Source organism: Micropterus salmoides, unplaced genomic scaffold (genome assembly GCF_014851395.1).
Source record: "Micropterus salmoides isolate LMB-PRFRI ecotype aquatic unplaced genomic scaffold, ASM1485139v1 Ms_hic_scaffold_9, whole genome shotgun sequence".
In the NCBI taxonomy this organism is placed as follows: domain Eukaryota; kingdom Metazoa; phylum Chordata; class Actinopteri; order Centrarchiformes; family Centrarchidae; genus Micropterus; species Micropterus salmoides.
Genome location: NW_024044681.1, coordinates 21924774 through 21948305, shown reverse-complemented (window position 1 = coordinate 21948305; position 23532 = coordinate 21924774). Strand labels below are relative to the sequence as shown.

At 41.0% G+C, this 23532-nt stretch overlaps 2 protein-coding genes across 6 annotated transcripts in view; both read right to left on the bottom strand.

Moving 5' to 3' along the window:
* The window catches only part of LOC119895175 (serine/threonine-protein kinase DCLK1-like), a 47596-nt gene extending 33982 nt beyond the window's left edge, over nucleotides 1-13614 (bottom strand). For 2 of the 4 annotated variants that reach the window (XM_038708087.1, XM_038708086.1), the window contains exons 1-3: nucleotides 13342-13474; nucleotides 12355-12750; nucleotides 11350-11699 (exon numbers count right to left, since the gene is read on the bottom strand). In XM_038708087.1, coding sequence (XP_038564015.1) covers nucleotides 11350-11699; nucleotides 12355-12715 — 711 coding nt within the window. In that variant the 5' untranslated portion in view covers nucleotides 12716-12750; nucleotides 13342-13474. Of the gene's footprint in view, nucleotides 1-11349; nucleotides 11700-12354; nucleotides 13040-13341 lie in introns of those variants that run through there. The other 2 variants (XM_038708084.1, XM_038708083.1) reach the window with 2 other exon arrangements.
* Nucleotides 13615-17035: 3421 nt separating this feature from the next.
* Nucleotides 17036-23214, bottom strand: ccdc169 (coiled-coil domain containing 169). Of its 2 annotated transcripts, none has more exons than XM_038709716.1 (9): nucleotides 22708-23214; nucleotides 21877-22044; nucleotides 21678-21760; nucleotides 21396-21506; nucleotides 20767-20807; nucleotides 19621-19719; nucleotides 19032-19085; nucleotides 18414-18514; nucleotides 17036-17712 (listed from the first exon to the last, which is right to left on the bottom strand). In XM_038709716.1, the coding sequence occupies exons 2-9, from the start codon at nucleotides 21951-21953 to the stop codon at nucleotides 17529-17531; spliced, it is 750 nt and encodes a 249-aa protein (XP_038565644.1). In that variant the 5' UTR covers nucleotides 21954-22044; nucleotides 22708-23214; the 3' UTR covers nucleotides 17036-17528. The 2 variants fall into 2 exon arrangements, with proteins under 2 accessions (XP_038565644.1, XP_038565645.1); XM_038709717.1 differs by having other exon boundaries at nucleotides 18438-18514; nucleotides 22708-23209.
* Nucleotides 23215-23532: the final 318 nt, after the last annotated feature.

Genomic DNA, 23532 nt, shown 5'->3' with positions numbered 1-23532 from the left:
TCTTTGTTTCTTTGAGATTAAATACAGATCACTTTTTTTTTAAACGGCTGGTTTCGGTCAGATATGGAGCTGCAAGTTTGCACATCATTGCTACAAAGGTGGATCACAAACTGAGAGAAATGATCGCTGCCACCACAGGGAGGCACTGTTAAATAACCACACAATGTGGAGAGATTTACAAGCCAGTCCACACAACAAAAACTCAACAGTGCCATCAGAAAATCAGGGTGATGTGCAAGCTAGATGTCAATTTATCTGTCACTGGCTGTCACTATTTAAACTAACTCGATCAATTCAGACAGAGCTAGTGTAAAAATGATTTAGACACACTAACCACTTGGATTTTAAGTCACAAAACAAACAGAAAGAGAGAGAGACACTTTTATATGAAGAAACTTAATGGAAAGGGGATAACTTCTGACTTACATGAAAACAGTATTCAGTATCAACATCTGAAACAGACAGGGACTTAAAGCCACATGTGGTTTAATTTGAGTAAGCCGACCACAGCAGCAGATAGATTAAAATATTTTAAATCTGGGTCTCTGTTTGTTGTATGTCATGAGGGATGACTGTGCACAGCAGAGTTTTTGTTTGGGTGCTCTGGGACAGGAGTGGAAATGTGTGGGAACAGCTGTAACAGAAGGGACACAATGAACACATACCGTATAGTGAAATGTTAAACAGTCTGTGTGGTTCTCACCAACAGCTCCTGTGAATCAGCTGCGAGGAGGTCAGTGATCAGTGACAACACTGCTCATTTAGATCAACTACTCCTTCAGATTTCAGCTCTATTTGAGGACTTCATCTGTCTGTCGCTTTTTAGTGGGAGTTTCTGACAGCCAAGCAAAGTGTAGACCTGTGAGGGCAAATGCAAGTGCATTTACGTTTAGAAAATAAGTAATAGAGAGTCAGATCAACAGAAAATTAATCTTCATATATTTTATTTTAGTAATTGTTTATGTCATTTACCAAGGAAAAATCCAAAATATTTCCTGGTTTCCGGTTTCTAAAATGTGCTTTTCCCTGTTCTATATCACCTTTAATTGAATATCTATATCTATCTATCTTTCTATCGATCGATCTATCTATCTATATTTTGGACTGTTGGTAAGACAAAACAAGATTTGTGAAGACATCACCACTGGCTTTGGGAATTTGTGATGTTTTGTGATGTATTTTCTGACATTTTATAGGCTAAACAACTAATCAATCAACCAAAAAACTAACTGACATATTAATCAATAATGAAAAAATCATTAGTTGCAGCCCTAGTTACAATACTCGCAAAAAAAAGCTGTGGTGACTCTGTGTTTTATGCTTAGTCTCTGATAAGAAACAGAGGCATTCCTCTGAGACTAAATCAAACAGACGGCTACATAGCCAGAAGAAATTCCAACAGAAAAAAGAGATTGGAGACTCAACCCATAATCCACAAAACTCCTGCGCCACAATGGACTCACAGTGGTTACACAGAGTACACGGTGAGGACAACATTATCCTCCTCACAGAAAGACCACATTTTGGATGGACGAGCTGTCGCTGCACTCTGCCAGGGGAGATTAGCCCAGTGGAGCTGTCCGCGGTGCTGAATCAACTGCAGCTGGCATGCTCTGAAACACTTACCAGAGAGAGACACACAGGCAGGCGGATTGGATGGGCAGACAGATGGATACTGAAAGACAGGCAGCGATTGACAGAGCAACAGATGGATGTATTGATACAAGATAAAGTGAGACAGAAACAGAAAGGGCAAAGCATTTGTTGCAAACATGCAGAGCCTCTGAGGCGAAGGACTAAAAAGGAAAAGACAAAGCTGATGAAGCTTTAATATTTACAAAGCAGTGTGATGGACCTGCAACAGGCATCAACCATGTTTTAGACATCAATGGCCTGGGCTGGGTGGGACTATGATCAATATTAAAACTACATAGATTTGACATTCATCTGCAAAGAACACAGCTTGTTATGTTGTGGGGCTCCTTATATGACAGTAATTTCATAGAAATTAAGTGGTGAGTTGTTTTAAAACAGGTCAATATATCTACATTTACCAGTCATTGAAGTGCTGTATATTCACTCATGACAATTTTGTGTTTGGCAGTGTAAAATTATTGGCACATGCCCACAAGAGTGATAAAAGATGTTCACTGACATCCATAAGGGCCACTTAAGAGCGCATAGACCAATCTGACCCTAGTCCAGTACTTAAAATATGCTGTCAGCTGGTACTGGAGGCTGCGTAGGGTTACTCCCCCTGAAACCATAAACAACCCCCTTGTCACTGTCAGGAATATATAACATTCTGCTGAATTTATTCTCACAATCAAAATGAAACAGCCAAAATGCATTTCTTTACTCCTCAGGGGAATTTAAATAATCTCCTCTCAGGCCAAAGGGAGACAGGGAAACAGACTGGCAAACAGCCATGCAGACTGACAGGAGGAAAGGTAGAAAGAATTTATCTGAAAAGAGGCGAGAGGGGAGAATAAAACCATCTGCACCTTGAGGGAGAATTCACACACCGCATGACCCCCTGCTGCCTCAATCAGCACACTGTGCATCACCCCGTTTTACTCAGCGGCTGAGCAGCAGCGGGATGGGAAACAACGGAAAGGGCAGGGAAGTATAGGAAGTCAAGAAGCACTAAGAAAAAACAAATACAAGAAAAGAGATCAGCGGGGACATGAAGTGTGCAGCAGGCTGAGTTGGCACTGGTGTTTCTGCTTTCCCCTCAAACCAGCACAACATACTGCCTGGCTGGCTGCTCTGTTGCATAACAACTTATGTAACAGTTTCTGCTCTCCACAGGGGCATAGCAAACTTTCTATCAGAGCTATATCTGTCATTCATGTGTCTAAAGGGAGCCAAACTTTTCGCAACCATGAAACGAATATAAAATAAGGAATCATGCAGCGCTGTTTGCGTCAAGGACATAAATCGGACGCATCACAGCATCAGCCTCAACTTCCATTCCCTCGTCCGAGTCTTTTCACTCCAGTGTTTTCTCTCTCCCTCCTTTAACCCAAATCCCCCTTTATTGATCTCTCTCCTCCTTCTGTCTGTTGTCTTTAATCCATTTTCTAGGATGAGTGTGCATGTGGGAGCGTGTGTGTGTGTGTGTGTGTGTGTATGTGTGCGTGCATGCATACAAATATTTTATGAGTGTGTTGAATTAAGGAGCCGAATGTGTAAAATACACAGATTATTAGAGTGAGCATTGGCAGAGGAACTTACACAACACAGCATGAGGAGGGTGAGTGAGTTTGTTGATACATTTATATGTATGTATGTATGTATGTATGTATGAATTCGGGCTGCAACAACGGTTATTTTCATGATCGATTATTGTGCTGATTAGCCTTCAATCTTGTTTTCAGTCTTGTTTTGTCTAACCAACAGTCCACGGCAAAGTAGACCAGCAAATATTCACATTTGATTCACATTTGGAAGGAGCACATTGTTGTCAGTTTTGCTTACAAATATTAATTGATAATCAAAACTGTTGCTGATTTATCTTCAACAATCGACTAATCAATTAACAAACTATTGTAGGTAAGGTAGCTCTGAAATATGGTGAACTTTTAACTCACTATACTATGGAAAGGATGAAAAATAATACTACTCCCAGCCCAGTTTAACAGCAATAACAGAGGGAAAGTAAAACATGCCCTAATAGTGTATAAATCAAACGTTTTTGATTATTCAGTTATCATTTACTGTACATTTAAAAGCTGTCAAATAAAAGTAAAGTATAAATAAAAGGTAGACTTAAAAATGCCAACATGCAGACAAAACTTAGTCGATCTTTGAGGTGTATAATGACAGACAGAAATACTGTAGAGGAGTTATTCATGGCTGGAAAGAAAGTGGTGTGTTGGCTCTGATGACAGTTCAGAAAAAAAAAGAAATTAAAACTATTGGTTATTTTTACAACATGGCTTCTCAGTGGCTCCCTCACAGAGTCATGATTAGACAAAACCTCTGCCAGTCGAGACATGTCGGATCATCCTCCCTAAGCAACTAAAAGCATGACGCTGGGTCACAGTCTTTCAAATGCAGATTCAGTTGAGAGAGATTAGCGAGTGAGTGAGTCAGGAAGTGCATGAGCGAGTGTGTGTGAGGAAGTTGTGATGTGACTAGGTTCTCAACAGTCTGCCAGTGCTGGAAACGTCTGCCATCGATCCTAATTTGGCAGCAGATCCTCTGACCACAGACAGCCCTCCAATCATTCTCTGCTGGTAAACAGACACACAAGTTAACTGACTGAAACAGAGATAGACAGACAGACAGACAGATAGACAGAAAATGAATCTGAAACAACACATCCTAAATAACCTTTTTAAACACAATAACTGCAGTTTAATCTTGATGATTTCTGCTGAGGAATGTTTTACAAGCCTTTTTTATCAATGTCATTTACTGCAAATATACTGTATGGGTGCACATTCACACACACACACTCCCCCCGAAACACACACAATGCTGTGCTGAGTAGCTGTGACTCAGCAGATCAAAAGGAGCAGATGGACTTGGCTTCCCACAATCCTCCTATGCAGAACAAAGAGTGACATCATACAATCCATCAAATAAAGATTAAAAACAGCTAAATGCTATGTATATGAGGAGAACATAATCCCTGCACTTCTTAATACACTTCATTTTAAGTAACTGTAGGTGCTGTAGCACCCTTTCAATAGTCCCTGCAGAGCTGGATACATGCCAAACCAGAGAAAGGAGACAGGGAGGGAAAACAGTTATGAAAAAGTGACAAAAAGAAGTGACAAATGAAGGTGGGATGGTGTTGCAGACACACAGAGAAACAGACAGAGGGCAAGAAGGAGGAGAGTGGGTCAGACAGAGAGTGGGGGAGACAGCGATGCCATATGTTGCAGCTCTTGGATTTGGTGGCGCATGCCGAGTGTGTTAATTAAATGAGGACTAAACAGCCGTAAAAACAATGCCATGTTGACAGCAAGAGACGGAGAGACTGAGAAAAATGAAAAAAAGGAAGGCAAGAGAAAAGAGATCAGAAGAAGCATAGAGGGATGATGGAAGTGAAGAGAGCAAATTTGTTGACAGGAAGAAAACTAAACATTATATAAGAGGAGAAAGAATGATGCCGGCTGAAAGAGAAGCAGAGAACAGTAATGCAGGGAGAGACGATGAAAAGAAAATGGGAGACCAAGAAGAAGGGGGCTGCAGAGAAATCAGAAGATAAAAGGATATTAAAAGCTCTTTAGCCTTGCCAACAAGGAGAAGAACGGGCCAACAATACAGTTTGAGAAGTGAGAGCTGCACTGCAGATAGTGAACAAGTGGTTCATTCACACTCTTCTCCTACATTTGATGTCTCTTTAACATGTGCCATTTAATTAGCATGAAAAAATGCAGGGGTGGACGAAAAAATACAAAAAATAATAATGCTTCACGGAGCAGGACATGAACTTATTGAAGTATTTTGTTTACAATTAGGCATATTGCTACAAGAAGTAATCATATAAAGCTGAATGCAGCACTTAAAGCAATAAGCGCTATAAGATTACATTACATTTAGCTAAGAGGTCGCACGCCTCTGGAGCAACTAGGGGTTAAGTGTCTTGCTCGGGGACACATTTGTGTCTCACAGTGGATTCGAAGCCGGGTCTTTCAAACCAAAGGCATGTGTCTTACCCACTGCACCATCACCACCCTATAAATGTGAGTTTTCTAAGCAACACAAGACAACAAGCAGCTCCAAAAAGGTAAATTCATTGCCTTAATTTTCAAGTGCATCATAAATTATTTGATATGTTGAGAGGAGACGTCGCAAAACTCCTGTCAACATACTTACACATACACAGACAATATGCACAAAAAAAACTAAAAATGCTAACATCAGAATGCTAACAATGACAAAGCTAACACGCGGAAACAGAAAGTTTACCCTGGTCATCATCTTAGTTTAACGTGTTAGCGTGCTAACATTTGCTAATTAGCACTAAACACAAAGTACAGCTGAGGCTGATGGCTTGCAGGTATTTGGTCATAAACTATAAAGTTCATCCACTAACTGTTCAGAATAATTCATTTTTGATAAATTTCAGTCTAGACTGGATCAACCAACTGCCCGTCAGACAGGCTGTGGGATAGACCAACCACCACTAGCATGGCTAAAAACTAGAGCAGGACACAACGGGATATGATGCATTCAGCCAATTGATATGACACCTTCCTTAAGTCCGGCCGTTGTAGTAGTATTGATTACAATTGTGATTCGGTTATGATGATGGGTTTGAGACTTTTAACAAGTGGGCATGTACCGTAGGAGGTGGGAGGATCTAATAAAAGATGCTACTGAATTGCATTATGGAAATTGTAGTGCTTTTGGAGCTTGAAACATACTACAGACAAAAAGATCAGCGTACCTCAGCCTCTTCGATGTAGTCCATTCTTCATTTTTTTTTATGTGTCTCTTGTGATCACCTTACTTTATGGAAGTAGGCTACTATACAAAATTACTGGAGTGTGCTTTTAAGGCCAGACATGGCAAGCAAAAACATTTGTTTTTTAAGCACTAGTCTATTTTGAGATTTTGGACTATTTTGCATCTATAACATTTTCCTCTTTCAGACTAGAAAACGTTCAACAAATGTGTTTATTTTACTACACTTCTATTTGCATCTGTAGTGAAGTGTGTGTGTGTGTGTGTGTGTGTGTGTGTGTGTGTTGTTACTGTGGTTCTATTCAGTTTTGATGCGTTTCAGATGTATAATGGTGTTGCCACGGATCTGACTGTTTACAGAGCAGTTTACAATACATAGGTCTATCTTTAACATTTTATTCCTAAAAACATAGTGAGAATGGATTTTGTTATGGCCGCTGACAGAGTTTTCTGATTTATGGAGTGATGAAAAGAGATTAATTAAAAAGATATAATTTCCCTCTGTAAAAACTTTTGATTCTAAGATGTCAAGAATTTTGAACCTGGCTTTATCCAATGTTCAGTTTTCTGTTCTGGGAATGTAGGCAAACTAGCACATATTTAATTAGACAATGCATGATTTGCATATTTAAACATAAAATTTCTGAAAATTTGTAATACAAAAATGATTTGCATTAATGTATGTAATAAACTGGGGAAGCTGGTAATTTTCACCTATTTTCCCTAATCACCTGTAGTGTCTTGTCCTAAATGTAAATTCTAAAGCATAAACTGGGCAAATATAACCAAAACTATGTGCATGCAGTAGATACAACTGGGAAAACATTTAGGATGAAATGAGAGTGTTTACATTGTTTTTAAGCCCTATATTTTTAGCATGGACGGTCAATGTGGGAATCATACCTCTTGCCCATGCTGAACCCATTAGGATACATACTAAAAAAACTCATTAATGAGATACTCATAGTGCAACCAACCTTAGAGATGACTAAGTGGCATCACTTCATGCACTGGTTGATAATTGCCTGCAGTTAATGGCTAGCGATGCATGAGCAGAAATCTAGATGAGTCCATTAAAATGAGTGTGTATCACAAACGGTAACTAAGTATGCGTGAGCCTTGTAAGGCTCAAGGCCGGCAGCTGGGTTTCGACATAGTGTCTGATGTGTGCGTGTCTGTGTGTGTGTGTAAACAGAGCTTAGATGTATTAATAGGCAAGCTACGTCCGTGTCTTAAGCCACTTACGAGTCTTCTATCTTCTTGATCAGACCAATCCAGCTACACCATCCCGCCGTGCTATTGTATGACATCACAGCAGGTCAGCCGGTTCCTAGGCAACTAGATCAAATCATCATAGAAACTGGCCAATGTGAAGAGCCTGCTGAGAAATATGAAGTTGTAGTAACCCCAAAGCAGAGGGGAGGGGGCTAAACATAGCACCTAGACCTGAGACAGTGAGAGTATCAATATCACAGTGGGGGTGGAACCTGATACATTCTCTCTCACTCAGTTGTTCGTATTACAGACAGAAATATGATCTCCAAAACAATTACAGTAGAGTAAGTTCTCAGTGGATAAAGTGAGTATATGGCACATATCAGATGTCACCTGTCATGTGTCGTCTCATGTCTTTCTCCATCTTTATCATTATTATCACTTCTCTCAGAATCCAGCCAAATAGGAAATTATGTAACAGCTTGTTTTAAAAAACCAAACATCAACACCTGGCAAACATGCAGGTGTATACACTGCTGATGGGTAGTGACCCTCAATGCATACTTTTTTGGTACAGACTGAAATGTGCTAATAGCAAAGAGCATCAGAAACAATCAAGTGCCCAAACAAGGTATTCATTTGTAATTGTGCCAGTTATACTCAGTAATTTATATGCAAAGATCTACACAGCTGCTTTTGTTTAGACAACATTTAATATTCTATAAGTTTTGGTCCCTTTGTGAAATAAAAAAAGGGTTTGGTAGAAACATACTCCTCAAAGCTAGTAAAACAAAGGTATCGTTTGGGTTGATAACAAAACAATACTGTTTGCAATACCAAAACTCAGTTATCATATTAGCAATAGTATTGAAAAGCCAAGTGCACACTCAGTCGCAAATGCATTTTTAAACACATAAATACACACATAAATGAAGAGGAATAATAGGAGGACTGACAGTAGACCATAGCAGAAAACAGACTCTCAGCTGAACTCTCTGCCCAAATTCAGATGCAAAAAACATAATCTATTATTCATCTCAGAACACTTCAGCTGCAGTATTTCAGAAAAACGGCAAAATAATGAAAAAAACAAAGTAATTGCATAAAGAAAATTGATGTAAACTCTCCATGAGAACGCTTGGAGACAAAGAGAAAGAGAAGAAGAATATGGCTGTGGGGATGTACATATACATCCTGCACCACCGTCTATGGCCTCATTACAGGGGTTAATGAAGGGAAAGAGCCTGAGCTCCGGTTCTCATATGCTCTCTCTCTAGGCTCTGAGGCCCTGCTGGGACTCAGCGTAACTAGCAGTCAGGCCCAGAAACCCACTTCTGCCGTAGTCTCAATGACTGACATGGATCAGCTGAGGGCAGCAGCCCACACACACACAAACATGCACGTACACATGCATTCACCTGTGCACACACGTACTCTACTTAATCGTTAAAGTAACCATATCCCAGTGCGCAATCAGGTAATTACCCTTAGCACGCTGATATTCAATAATGTATATTTAAGTACCATTAACATACAGTTTTTCACTAGTCATTCCATCCCCCCATCATCCACATTCATATGGTATTATAATTTTTTTAATTCAGATGTATATGTTTGGTATATATCTCTCTGGTATACCAAAGCCTGATTCTGTCTGTGTAATGGCGAAGTTAACATGGATTAACCATATTTAAGAGGGGTAATTTTGCTAGAGGCTTATCTAGCTGATAACCTTGTAGCAGATAGACCTATCATCTATTCAGAAACAGGAGGCTGTTCAGGTCTTCCTCTCCTGCATGAAACACACACGGACACTCAATCCTATGCAAAGGTGATCTGATTCAGTCTACTACCTACTTTCCAATGTGTTTCTTCAACGTGAAATATCATCTACTCCCCTTTTTTGTTCTCTAAATAAAATAATCACCAACGCAAACTCTCTTGCATTAACCCATGCAGGCATACACAATCACACATAAAAATGAGAAGGAGTTGGTTGTGCACTCAGCCCAGCCCAGCCAATTTGGCAGCGAGCTGTTACCATGCCTACAGGACAAATCAATACTGTGTCTAAAAATAGCATAACCATACTAGTGGTACTTCCAATCTAAGAGGGGTGAACCGGGGGAGAGCAGTATTTATTGTGTAATCTCCAAGATAACTGTAACCAATGGCAACCACAGAGTTAGTGGGCATTGTGCAAAAGCGTGAGTTTAATCCCCAGCAGGAGGTTTCTCAAGGAAAACCTGATCCTAGGATTTTATTGGCTGGTGCCGGGATCTAAAAGCAAGTCAGCTCAGGAAACCTGGAATGACTTCCTACTAGGTTAACAGTGAATCATGGACTGCATGGCTTCGGAGACAGGATGGCATGCTAGTGCCAACACATTGAGATTAATCTTTAGAACTGAGATAAATAGCAACACAAAGTTCTAAAATGGCAATTAAGAATGAGAAGCTCATAGGGCAAAGAGCATATTCATGAGAATGAGTCACAAATTGGCCATTTAGCAGATGATAACGGCTGTACGACACAAAATGGCAGGACGCCCTTGACGTCAAACACAATCTGTTTCAGAATAATGGTGTCATTCTGATGCTACTGCCAGGGGAAAAGTGGTTCTGTGTCGCTACATTCAATAACTTGGAGCTACAACATGACCTAGAGAGAGGCAGAGAGCGGGGAGCAGATAGACAGAGAGACAGACAGACACAGTGATGATGAGAAATGACACAAGAGATGGAGAGGTGACATGATAGACAAACAGGAAGAGACCAGAGAGCTAAAGCATGTCACAAACATAACCTGAAACCCTGACATGCCCTCGGAGACGCTGTCTCTCTCTCTGTGCCTTCCCTTCTTTGACAAATATACTCAAACATGAACACGTGCCAACACAGACAGAGATTTGACCTTATTCAAGGCCAAGTTCAGTGTCATTTCCACATACATGGGACCATTTCATTTCAGTGCTGTAGTGGAGAATACATGCATGCATTTGCATCCATACGTGTGTGTAAAGAACTGCTTTAAAGTGTGTTCTTTTTATAGTGTCTCTCTCCACAGCTGAGAGAGGGAGCTGAATAAGTGGGTGGACTATCAAGGGGGCCAGGACTGATTTATTTCTGTGTTCGGAGGCAAAGCTCTGGCACGCATTGCTACAGCGTGGGCGAGAACCCAGGCTCCATTCATAGATTTCTCTCATCTTTACCTTCTCTCGACCTCTTTTGGTCTCTTGTGCCGCTCTTTCTCGCCACAGCTCTGGCAGCGAAATGGGGACACAAATGTTCCGCCATTCATTAAAAGGCTCATGAAAGAAAAATGAGAGTCTGGTCATTAAATATTTAGCCATTTTGATCCTTCTATCAGCCTGTTGATCTTTATGTTCCCTCTTCAAGCAACACCAATGCACCAAACCACCGCTGCCATTAAAAGAAGGATGGATGAAGCTTTCCATTGCGCATAAAGCCATATCCAAAACAGCAGCATCAGAAAATGTCAGTGTCTGGTCTATTTCTCTCAATGGAACCGCTCATCATGTGTGACACCTGCAACAAAACATCAGCTCCCCACTGATTGCATTACCAGAGACATCATTTAGACTGGAGAAACACTGCTACCTTGAATGACGGCTAACAACCAGCAATGCCAGCCATGATAAAACCAAGTAAAAGATACCATGAAAAGGTGTGTTGCCCTCCAATTTCTCACCAGTTTTCCCTCCAGGGTGTAGATCTTCTTCACCACTCCAGAGTCGAGCTTGATGGCATCGGTGATGTCGGTCAGGACTTGTTCGTAGGAATGGGCCGTTTTCTTGTTCAGCAGGATCCTCACAGCTTTGCGGGGCTTCACACCGCTCCGCACCACTGTCACAAGCTTTGGACGAATGAAGTCCTTGATTTCGCGGCTCTCGGGGGCACCGGCCATGGCGCTGCCCAGGGAAGGAGGCCCGCGGGAGGACGCAGCGGAGGCCTTGACGTTCACCGACCAGTTGGGGTTCACGTTTTTTGTGTAATCCAACTTTTTGTACGCTTCGATGGAGCTGCACACGTAGCTGTCACCTGTTGGGGTTAGGGAGGAGGAGGGGAAAAGCAAGGAGAGATTACTCACACAATCGCTGGATGAAATTAGATGCAATTTGGAAATAAGGAGAATCTCTTGAGAGAGTGCAAACATGGTGAAGATTGTGAAGAATGCAGCCAAGAATGGTAAAGAAGGAAGTAGACTACAGTAGCATAGGCTGGCTACTTTGCTCTGTGCAACATCTCTAAACCAACCATAGTATTCTAGCAGCAGGCAGCATTGATAAATAGATTAAAACTTAAATATACTAATATAGGATATTTTGAAGCTTGCTGTTCTTCCTATATATATATATTTCTAAACCCATATTAACCAAAGATGATGTCAGTCAATTTATAGCTCTTCCCATGTCACTTCTTAGAGAGTAAAACAGATCAAGAGAGCTAATCTGAGCTAAAACATAGGTCTGTGTCACCATATGGTCATCAAATGAGTGGTATAATCTTAATAATAATCTGCAGTGTGCTAAGAGATTTTTATAGCGCAGTGCCCATAAATAAATCTTGTACAGCCATATTTCATGTAGGCATATTATGGGTGGTGATAAGGCCATGAGTCCAGGGGGTCACCACTTAAACTTGCCACTCTGAAGGCAGACCCCACTTGTGCTGATAGGCTTTATAGCCTACCCACCTTCTACCAGCTGGTCAATAGTGGTGATCTTCTTGGAGCCATCCAGGGTGTAGATGGTCCGGACGCCCTGTGGCAGGTTGACGTTGTCGGACAGGGAGCGGGTCAGGTCCGCAAGCAGGGCGTCAAAAGTCCGGAACCTGTCTGTAGAGATGGCGTACACTATCCCATTGAAGTACCGGTCTCCGTTGCGGTAGAAGCGGACCTTCTTAGCTCTCTTCTCCGCGGTCAGCGTCTTCAGGGTCCGGGTCCGGTACAGGCTGCAGTGGGCGCTGTGCGTGGGACTCAGCATCCCGTTCATCTTCGCACTGGACCGGCTGTGTCTCTGACCTTTGTCCCGGTCGTCGAAATGCTCCATCTCCATCTCGCTGCTGAGGCTCACAAGTACGGCTGTACTGTCTGTGGGAGACAAACAGGGGGGAGGGGTAAGGCTACGGTGAAAAGTTTTCACCACCGGGTAAGAAACAAAAACAAGAGGCGCAGAGAAGGACGACACCAAAGCGAGGAGAGGTTTGGATGGCTGATAAAGTAGCCAGCCGGTGTCCGTCGCTGGTGCGCTGTCTGAAAATAACCCCCTAATGACAGATTAAGTGCTGTTAAGCCGAGCAGCGGACAGCATGCTTCATGACGACGCAACACTGCCTGGCACAGTGCGCCTGAGTTGTTCTGAAGCGCAGATGGATGGAGAGAAGGCGGCAGTCACGAATCGATAATAGCCATATTAATTTCTCTCTTTATAGGCTAAATATTCAGAACCTCCGCGCTCACCCGGACAAATAGCAGGCTTCAGTTCCCCAGAGAAGAAGGCGACCCCCAAAATAATTAACCTATAATTAAACAATTACCTATGATAGATAGCCTTTACTACTTCACTTTCTCGTTTTGACTTCAAGTGGCGTGAATCGCTTGAAAAAGAAACGAGAAGTGTTTTTAAAGAATAAATTAAAAAAGAATAAATCACTTGTATGGGTTGATAATTGACAGGCTTACCTACGCGAGCAATTAACGCTTCTTTGACGGTCACCTCCAGTCTGACTGGTGTTTTATTTCCCAGTATGTGGAGAAAAAAAGAGTTCAGTGAGCTTTGTCGCTGACAAGGGATGGTGGTAACGTGTGCTTCTATATCCTGGCCCCCTGTGCGTCCCTTTGTTGTTTGTGATGTGCTCCACCACCACGACACCAGTGTGTGTGTGTGTGTGCGTGTGTGTTTGTGTGTGTGAGTATGTGTGTGCGCGTAGTGAGCAAGAAGCAGAGGCTGGACAGAAAAGCAACTAGGTAGCAGCTGCTTCCCCTCCCATTCTCTTTTCACCCACCTCCTCTTTCCTCCTCCACGTCACTCTGTCGTGATTTTCATTCAGCCCCCCCCCCGCACCTCATTAGGATGCAAACCCACGCTTCCCACACGTGCTGGGGATGCTGCTGGTCCTGCACCCCCACCCACACCCCAAGGCACGATTGGGATAGGGGTCGATCTTTTCTCTTTTATGGAAGATTAATCACTGATACCTTAACTGATGTATTCATTTAGTAACTCATTCATTTTCATCAAAACAAGTATGTGCTATAATTGTTGCTGTGTAAGGGCTAATCATATCACTAAAACCTTGAGACTAAGCACAGAGCAGCTTTGTGTTTAACCCACAAGAATATTTGCATGTGAGATGATAAGTAACACACTTACTCCAGTGTATACACCAGGGGTCTCTAAATTACCAGCCTCAGACCATGCAGAGCTGCTTTCACAGGGACCCAAATGCAGTGTGACAAGTATGATTTTTACTCATTTTAAGTTACTATTTATTTCTTGAATGTCTCAAGTGGAATTACAAATGATTATAACACATTATGTTGAGTTAGACAGGACTCCGTAATGCAACACAAGGGGAGGGAGCTGAGAGCTGGAGAGGATGCTGCTGTCTCATTATCATCAGTCTGACTCTTCCTACAAGCCCGGAAGTTTGTTTGCATGCAGGAAATAGTCTCCCCGAGCAATGGTAGAGATAAAGACCACTGACCTACATCCTGGACTCCAGAGACCACTCAATTCTGCCCCATCACCACTCCCTGATGAACCATATGAGTGTGTGTTTGTGTGTGTTACCCAGCATTTATGTGTGCCAGTGATGGTTAATATACACAGCCTCTTATAATACTATCTGTATTATAGGCTGAAGACATTGTTTAACGTGTTGAACTTTATCATGTAACATTTTTCACTTTCTTTGCATGCTATGTTTGTGACATTTGTCTAATGCTTGTTTTAAAAAGGTCACCTTTCATAATACCATCAAGTTCATTTAATCCATAACTGATAAATACATCAGACATTTTAATGCTCAAATACTGCAGTTTATAAGTGACTGCTTCCATTCTCTGACCTGCTTGTTTAACTTCAAGCACATGAATGCATCAGAATCTGTGACAGCGACAGAAAGAAGAAACACAGATTTTTCTATTTTGGGGAGACACCTATGGACCCTGAGTGCGACACGATATAAGGTCCTGACAAGGTGTTCCTGTCTAAATTTGTCCTGATGAAACAGGGCCCTTGTGGGGGAATGTGTCTTTAGACCAGTGCAGGAAAGATGGAGGACACGGTGAAGGACTTGGTCTCATTTCCATTCTTAATGCCTAATAATTTGTAAGTCAAATCTAAATTTGACAGTGTCCACCTGTATTCAAATAACAAAAATGAAAAAGTTAAAGCAGTTTAAAAAAAAATAGAGAATACAAACTGTTTATTTGCATCCACATTTGTATCAGTGTTGAAGCTGACTATTACTAACCAGCCAAGATGAAATCAGAACGATATAAGTTTGGGAATATTGCATCCATATGAGTAATCATAGAGGTCATCTTTGCTCCTGAACCATGACTAGGCAATTTCCTAAGATTCAATTGAGTTGTATATCAAAAGATGGAGTATTTTGGCATTTGTGACTAAGGTCTAAGTGTCTTTGCAGGCACATTTTATTTTATTTGTAAATGTAACTATAGCTACAGAGCACAGTTAATGAGGATCGGGCAGTTTTATGAGCTGCTGTGTCTTCTTGTCCTTAGACTCCTGACTGCAACTTTTTGACTTGCTTCAGAGACAAAAAAAAACACAAGGAAAAGCACAAACAGCAGTGAAAGTCCTTAAAACTATAACAGAAATAGAATAAAACTCAAGTAAATTCACTTGCATGTTTAGCTCAAGGGTATGCAAGCATGCACACTTGCAAATGAGTCTCTTATACACACAAGTATGAACTTGCACATACACTACATTGTTTGCAGCATACACACGTCGAGTACAGAGAGAACAGCTAACTGAGTTAGCATGGGCAGGCAGCAGCAGCGCGATTCATGGTGTTTTGACAGATACTATAGTGATTTGTCACTGTGTTTCACCTGTCAGCCGAAGATCTAGGTGGTTACTCCATGGCTGTGTGATTCATGGGGCAGGATGCAGTGAGTTGTACTAAAATGAGCGTGTGCATGAAACAGAGCAAAAGAGAGAAGGAAGAGGAGGAGGAGGAGAAGAAAGTGAGAGAGTGGTGCGCTGTAAATGTGCTCACTCTTTCATAAGGCAACACGGCTATCTTTAAATTAAGTCATTAATCTAAGACCAACAACCTGTCACTGAGGCACATTTAGGATTGTACACCATGTCAGCCAACCATATCAGAAATGTAAGTGGACGTGTAAAGGGAAAATACACCCTAAAACAGAATTCACACTGCGCTGTACCAATAGTTTTAGACAGTAAAGTCAATACCAGCAAACACAAACAAATGTCTCCTGTAGCTGGGGATAGGAGCATTGGGATTTAGATTGATGGTGTCTTCAGGTGAGTTTTTGGAGTTTTGGTTTTGGTTTATTGGATGAATGGGTCAATAAAATAGGGACTGACTCTGTGGGATTGTAGAATAATTAAGCTTAAAAGGTGTCAATTACAAAATGTCCTCCTATATATTATACACTGTCTGTGCTGATGTCTCTGTGTATCCTCTTCACTACAATCTTATGTTCAATTTAGGAAAGACCTGTTTTGGGGTGGAGCACTGCTATCAGGTATTTTTATTTCACTAAAATTATTTCATTAATTCCTGTAAGGTAAATCTTCTTCACAGCAAGTTGATGGTGGTTGAACTTTAAGTGCCAGTGTCAGTGTTATGGGACAGTTAAGCTGGTCGGATGCTTGATCTTTGCCCTTAAAGGCCACTTTCCTCATCACTACCATGCCAGCCCTAGAATGGTAGAATAGGTATTTCATAATTCACCTGAACTATTCTTTTTCTGTAACCTCTATGTCTCAAAAGCTAATTTCAGGCCACAATCCACGAGTTAATTAATACGACATCGTACCTACAGACCAATCAATGAACAAGGAAGAAAAAGCTAAAGGGACAGGACACAATGAGGAATTCATGCTTACCATTGCTTATTCGTTATGAGATATTGTTTCAATTCATTGTTTTTATGCCGACAATAACTGAACCCATCTTCCACAATTGTTCACAAACAACTGAAAAAGCTTCTGGCAATGTTCCCTATTCACTACTGCAACTCATATGGATACCGGTTTCTTACACCTACATTCATAAAGGCGGTCAGTGGGTGGAGTGGGGGTGACTGGTTGCACTGTGGATGATCCACATATGGAGAGAGTTGTGGATCGTGATGCTGCTTACGTAATGCAAGTCGTAGGAGGTGCTTTTATTTGAAATTGCAGTGACCACAGAAATGTCAGACTCAGCAAGCTTCTGGCACATTAGGAAATGGCCTCACAACATTCAAAGCCCCTAATATTCCCCCCTCTTGAACATTTCTCCAGTGGCTACTCTTCTTGTTAAAACAAAGAAACATTTAAGAAAATAATAATGCCAGACTTCATTATAAATGTAACATTTTATACCATGAGATCAGAGTAAAACTGTATTTGCCTCCGATTACAAAATAAACACTGAATTACAATACTGACTGTGGCACATGGGAAAAAAACCTTCACAGGAACTGCATTGTTTCCTCGAAATCAGCTTTTGAGTAATGTGAACAAAGCCACCGGAAGCTGAAGGACATACACTAATACATTCTTGCACTGAAACTAGCTAAGTATATGGCAATTTTTCTACTGCAATCATTCCAGCATACCCAGTAGAGAGCAAAAAAAGGGCTATAACACCAGCTTTGGGTTAGGGGTTGTGTTTCAGATAGTACTTTAAGGTGGGTAACCTGCTTCCCCTTTGGGATTTCTTCTCTTCTCTCTTCCCTGATGTTGCTCCACCACCTCCTCCTCCTTTCACGCATACTCCTCCATCTTCATCTCTGTCTTTTCCTTTATTATCAGCCTCTGCCTTCCTGCTGGTCTGCTTCTCTCTATGCAATCAGAAAATATAGATAGTTTAGCAGATACACAATTCTTTCTATTAAAGTGTCTCAAAAATAACCAATCCTGCAAATCCTGCAACAATAATTTTCAATGAAGAGATATCTTAAATTTTATTAATTTATTCATTCTAAGCCAATATGTCCAGCATGATTACTTTATTAGCTACAAATCAAATCAGTGCACTAACTGCAAAATTAGGTCTGATCCCAAAATGAATGGATTTACACAGAAATTCTAATATTCACAGTATGTCACATAGTAAATGTAGTTGTATTTTCCCTTTGGAACAGCTCTTATGTTTTAATGCAGTGCATTAAAGCCATTATTTGCAGTTCTAACATTAACTTCAAAACCAAATAAAAAAATTGGTAAAATGCAGTAACTATTTTCTTTGATATTTGTGCGTGACTTATATGTCATTAGTGTGAGAAGGTTTTATTGTGATCTGCCAATGGACTGCAGATGAAAATTAGCTCTCTGCTAACTCAGGTAAGATACATCAAAAGGTAAATGGCAGCATTTATTTTGTATATAAAAATTGTACACGTCCCCTTATGAATAAATCAAAAGTGAAAATAAAAACAAACAGCTATTAAAATAAGGCATTCAAACACGTGAAGCTTATGATGTACAATCAGACCTCAGTTGGTTCACTGCACACTGTTGTTCATATTATTCTGTCCATCACCTGTTAGCATTGTGCCTCACTGACCTCCTCTGTTTGCCCTCTGGTGCCCTCTGTGGCTGGGTGGAGTACTGTCTTCTTTGGGCTTCAAGGGTGGAGGACAGCTGTGGCAGCGGACAATTCATGAGTAATGACACTAAGTGCATAATAACATTGCGTTTATGCTGTTGTGTTCACAGTAGGCACAAGCCAGTCACATGCGGACATGTGCTACTTCAAATGTAAAGATTTGTTTCTGAAATGAGAGAAATGTAGTCGGGTTTCTTTTGCAGTTGCATTTGTTTCGGCCCTGCAGGGACCAGTAGTGTTACAGTGTGAGGCAGAAAGTCCTTGACTCACTTCCTGAACAGAGACTCACCTATTATATAACGGGAGAGAACAGCACTAGGATGAATGTGAAGTTCTAACTAGGCCTGAAAGAGAAGAGCTAGAGAACAGCAGACTCCTCACTGTATTGTCCCATTTTGTAGCACTTAACCATAACAGCTATACTTCAGAGTGGAGTGACTTATATTTTATATTCAACGACTGGTAGGCAATAGGTTTGATTTGAGAGCTACTTGTTTGACTTATCAGTGGTTATTAGCACTGTTGTTGACATCAATGAAAGGGAATGCTTACCTTAGCAATTTCTGAAAGGTACGCCCGCCTCTCGTCATTGGTTTTATGAAAAGCCTGATTTTTGAAAGAAATAGAGGTGCATATTGTCACATTTTTCCATTCATGGACTACACTTCTAACAGTCAGTAATAATCTGTCTGCTCATTGGTATAGCGCTTGTTCTGTTGCCTGTGTGTATTAGCGTGTATTTCAGGAGGTCTTCAGTGTTAATGAGCGACAGATTAGAACATGGATTAGTGGCTGCACATGCTACGCGTTAAACCTTTCATTCAGCTAATATCTCGCTGTTTGTTGAGCAGAACAATAAACAAAAAAACAAGCCACTAAGCTAAGAGCATACTGGCCTAGTCATTGCAGTACAGGACAAAGGTTGGGGTTCAATTTTGCAGCACTGGAAAAATAAAGAATGCTAAACAAAAATATCAGCAAATCTTTCCCAATCCTTTGCTAATGAAGGTAAGTTGTTACTGAAATATTTATCAGCTGGAAAAATGTAAAGCTGCTTGTCTGAGAAATAATAAAACCAGACCAGCAGACAAAAAAATCCCTCTATTTGCACGCTGTGAACTGGAGTGGCTGAGATCCACACCTTTCCTTCTTGTTCAATTCTGAGATGACAGTCCATCAGCTGACTCTGGACGTCAGACTTCTCCTCAGTCAGGAGCTTCAGGCGCTGTCTCAGGGTTTCCTGCCACAAAGTGTTTCCAATAATTAGCAACATTCCTAACAAAGAGGCCACAAATTATAAAAAAGGTGTTGCACTGCTGATGGTAATAACAAATCAATTTGTTCTAGGGCCACACTGTGCCATCTACCATGATCAAACAATAACAAAATCATTTGTGCAGAAAACATGTGCATAAATCTGGATTAGGCTCATACATTATTCAATAACCAAATAAACACATCTGAGCTGAGACATGGTGAGGCTACACAAGATTTCTAGCACAGATCAGAGCAATGAGGCTTGGTTTACACCTGGGTTTGGAACAGTTTCTTTCTTCTTCATGATCCTCAAAATAAGCAACTGTAGTCAGCTTTAATAAATGACACGGTAAGCAGTATGTTTAAAGATGCAGCATTATACATGCATCATAGCAGTTTTTTAGAAACAGGCTGGTGCGTTTCGATCAGCCAAAGTATTTAATTAAAAGTTAAATGTTACAGTTACATGAACATGTGCATTTGAATGTGGGCAAATACATGAATATGAATATTTAACCCTCCTAATCATTGACTCTGAAGCATCGTAATAGCACAGACATTTACTAATCAGACAAAGATTCAAGCTTCTTTCTTTTGAGCTGTCGACACTGTGACATGCTCTTGTATTGCTTGCTTTTACAGAACACTCGTCGTGACAGTTAGTCGCTGCACTCATTAAAAATAATCTATATTCTTCTCGCAGTCTATCTCAAAGTTTGATTACAGATCGTCAGTCCACAATCTTACAGTCGCTCCTTGGATACACTAATGAGCATCTGTTAGTTCTGCCTTAAGGCACACACACACACACACACACACACACACACATATTTAGACTGTTTGTGCAACCTTCCAGCATGTGGTGTGCTTTTACGTGTGTGTGTGTGTGTGTGTGTGTGTGTGTGTGTGTGACTGCCTTCTCCCCTTAGCCTCTGGCTCTCTCTGCTGGTAACAAAAGCTCACTAAATAACACTAACATGACAAAACGGATGAAGAAAAATCTCGATAGAAAGTGAACGTTTGCACTCACTACTGGCATGTCGTCATAAGATCGGATGGAGGCCAATCGATCTGTGAAAAAAAAAGAGCGAGCGTGTGAGCATTATGAGTGCATGCATTGAAACACAAACTTTCTTGAGCACTTGAACACTTTGTCGTCTGATTTTTGTACATTTAGGTTTTGTTATACATACAGTTAAAAGTAAAAATTGACTTCATGAGACTTCGGGGGCTTCATGGAGTTGTTGGTGGGCTTGTGTCTGCCAAACACCAGCCGTTCAGAAACGATGCAACACACAATTTATCATATCTTTCATATGGGAACAGTGTAAATGAAACAGCCTGATGTGCCGTGCTACACTTAACTGTGCATATAGTATTTTCATATGCTTGATATGTCAACAGCTCACATACTACATACCAAGCATCAGCCCTTTGCTGCTTCATGTACTGTGGATCTTGAACTTGCCTGAAAGCCGTTTTGGTATTTAAAAGTATTACTGAAGATGTACTGCAATGACACCACTCTTTGTGTGGAGAAGGTCAGCCATGTTGAGGTGTTTTAATTTTTGTGTAAAGCTTGATTTAAGTTAATCAGACCTAACAAACGTCCTTCCAGCATAAACCCCTTTAAAAGCTGGCACTAGCCAATGAACTTACCCATAGGGTGTCCTCGAAGGTCCTCCAGTCTCTCGAGAATGAGTGACATCTGTCTTTCCAACTGTCCATTTAGCTCTATCTGTGTCTCATACCTCGTCTTCCACTCATTTCCTGGCACATCAGAATAAGCAGAGGAAAGAAAAGGTCAAACAACACTGGGCTGATAGAAATCAGTGGATACCAGCTAGGCTAAAACCTTTGTTGGGTAACATGCTGCCACTGTGGGTCAAGATGACAGATATATAACAACACATATATTATGTATTCTAAAATGTGCCTCACCTTCCCCATCAACACTCTGCAGTCTGTCTTGCAGTTCACACATGGTGCTCCGTAGATCAGACACTGACCCTTCAAGCATTTCTCTATAAATAAGTCAAGAGCCACACAATGCTATTTTTGCAGTGGAAAATAACGTTTCAACTCCTTGACCACTTTGCAAGTAAGTTAACGTTAATGCATAAACTTCAAACAGACTTACTTCATTTCCCTCTCTTGCTCAAGTTCTTCCTGCAGGCGTGCCAAATCGTACTTGCTGTAGTCGCTATCTCCAGTCATGTTTGTGAAAAGCTCACGTCAGCTGAATAAAAGTTTGTTCCTCGGGATTTCCATGGAGACTGCTGCTTCCGGGTTTCTCAGTCGGCCTTGACTGGCGCGAGGTTTGAAAATAAAAGATAAATAAAACCTCCTCCTCGACACCACAGTACACAGTGTACGGAGGACACGACTAAATAACTTGTAAATTGCATTTTCTTCATACGGTAATTTTGCAAGCAGCCATTTTACGTAGCTCATTTCGCGCTTAATTAGGCCTGAACATTTAATTCCTTTATGTCAGCGTCTTAATTTAACAGTAATCGCCTATAAATGCTACTTGATTTGTCTTGCTATTTACAACTGGAAAACAACATATGCTAAAATTGGTGTAAGTCTCTGTGTGTAAGATAAGAGCAGATTTGCATGTTTGTTTTTAAATAGGTGATTATAAGAATCCATTTTTCCTCCCAAAATATTTATTGCAAAAAGTGAAATAAAGTTTACATGGGACATAAAGAAGTATACAGATCTTTGATTCGTGCAAAATCACGTATTGCATAAACATATTTTTCAAACATGTAATTTGTAATATAGTAACAGTTTGCTGTCCATGTAAAGTGAACTAAATGTCTGTGTGTTGTTTATATGCTTTGAAAATGCTAATCCAACACATCTTTGTAGCAGCGTCCATGTTGATTCCACATTCTGACACATGAACACACCTTTTTTATACACAGTCTATGGAAAACGAAAGTCAGAAGAAAGAGTCCACAACCTGGAAATGGGGGAGGTTCCGGTAAGATGGCGGTCCGTGCAGTCGCATCTCACTGAGCCCCTCGAGAAGTCCCGATGTTATAGTTAATTAAAAAGACATATCCACTATTAATTGCCATTTGTCCAGTTCTCTGCACGAAAATGAAGAAACATAACAGCGGCCCCCGGCGCAAAAAAATCTCCCATTTGAAAGCTGTGGGTTGATGAGTGTACACGACTATGCAGATATGGCTAACGCTAGCAAGAACAAACGAGGGCCGACAACTCCAGCGGAAACCCCCGAAAAAACACACCTGGAGAAGAAAACGAAAGGTTTGTCTCAAGAAGAAACAAACACAGAAACCATACTGAATGCTATCAACTCTCTCGGTCAACGTGTAGACGACCGCATGGATGAATTTAGCACGCAGTTGCAACAGCACAGCTCCATGCTAGCTTATATTGCTAAATCGGTGCAGTTCAATGCAGAAGAGCTAAAAGAGTGTAAAACGAAAATAAAACACCTGGAAAAGAAAGTGGAGACACTGACTAAAGAAAATGAAGACATGAGGGGTCGAGTACTGAATAATGACAGATACAAAAGACGGTGGTGCTTGCGCATCAAAGGGAAAAAAGAAACGGCTAATGAAAACATAAGAGAGGAGGTGGTGGAGCTTCTTCGCAGGATTGCACCGGACCTGGCGGTAAAGTGGGATGAAGCAGTCGACGTTGTCCACAGAGTGGGAAGAAGGATGGACAACCGGCAACGACAAATCATCATTTTATTTGTGCGACGAGCAGTGAGAGATGACATCTGAAGGCGAACAAAAACTTCACCGCGGTGAAA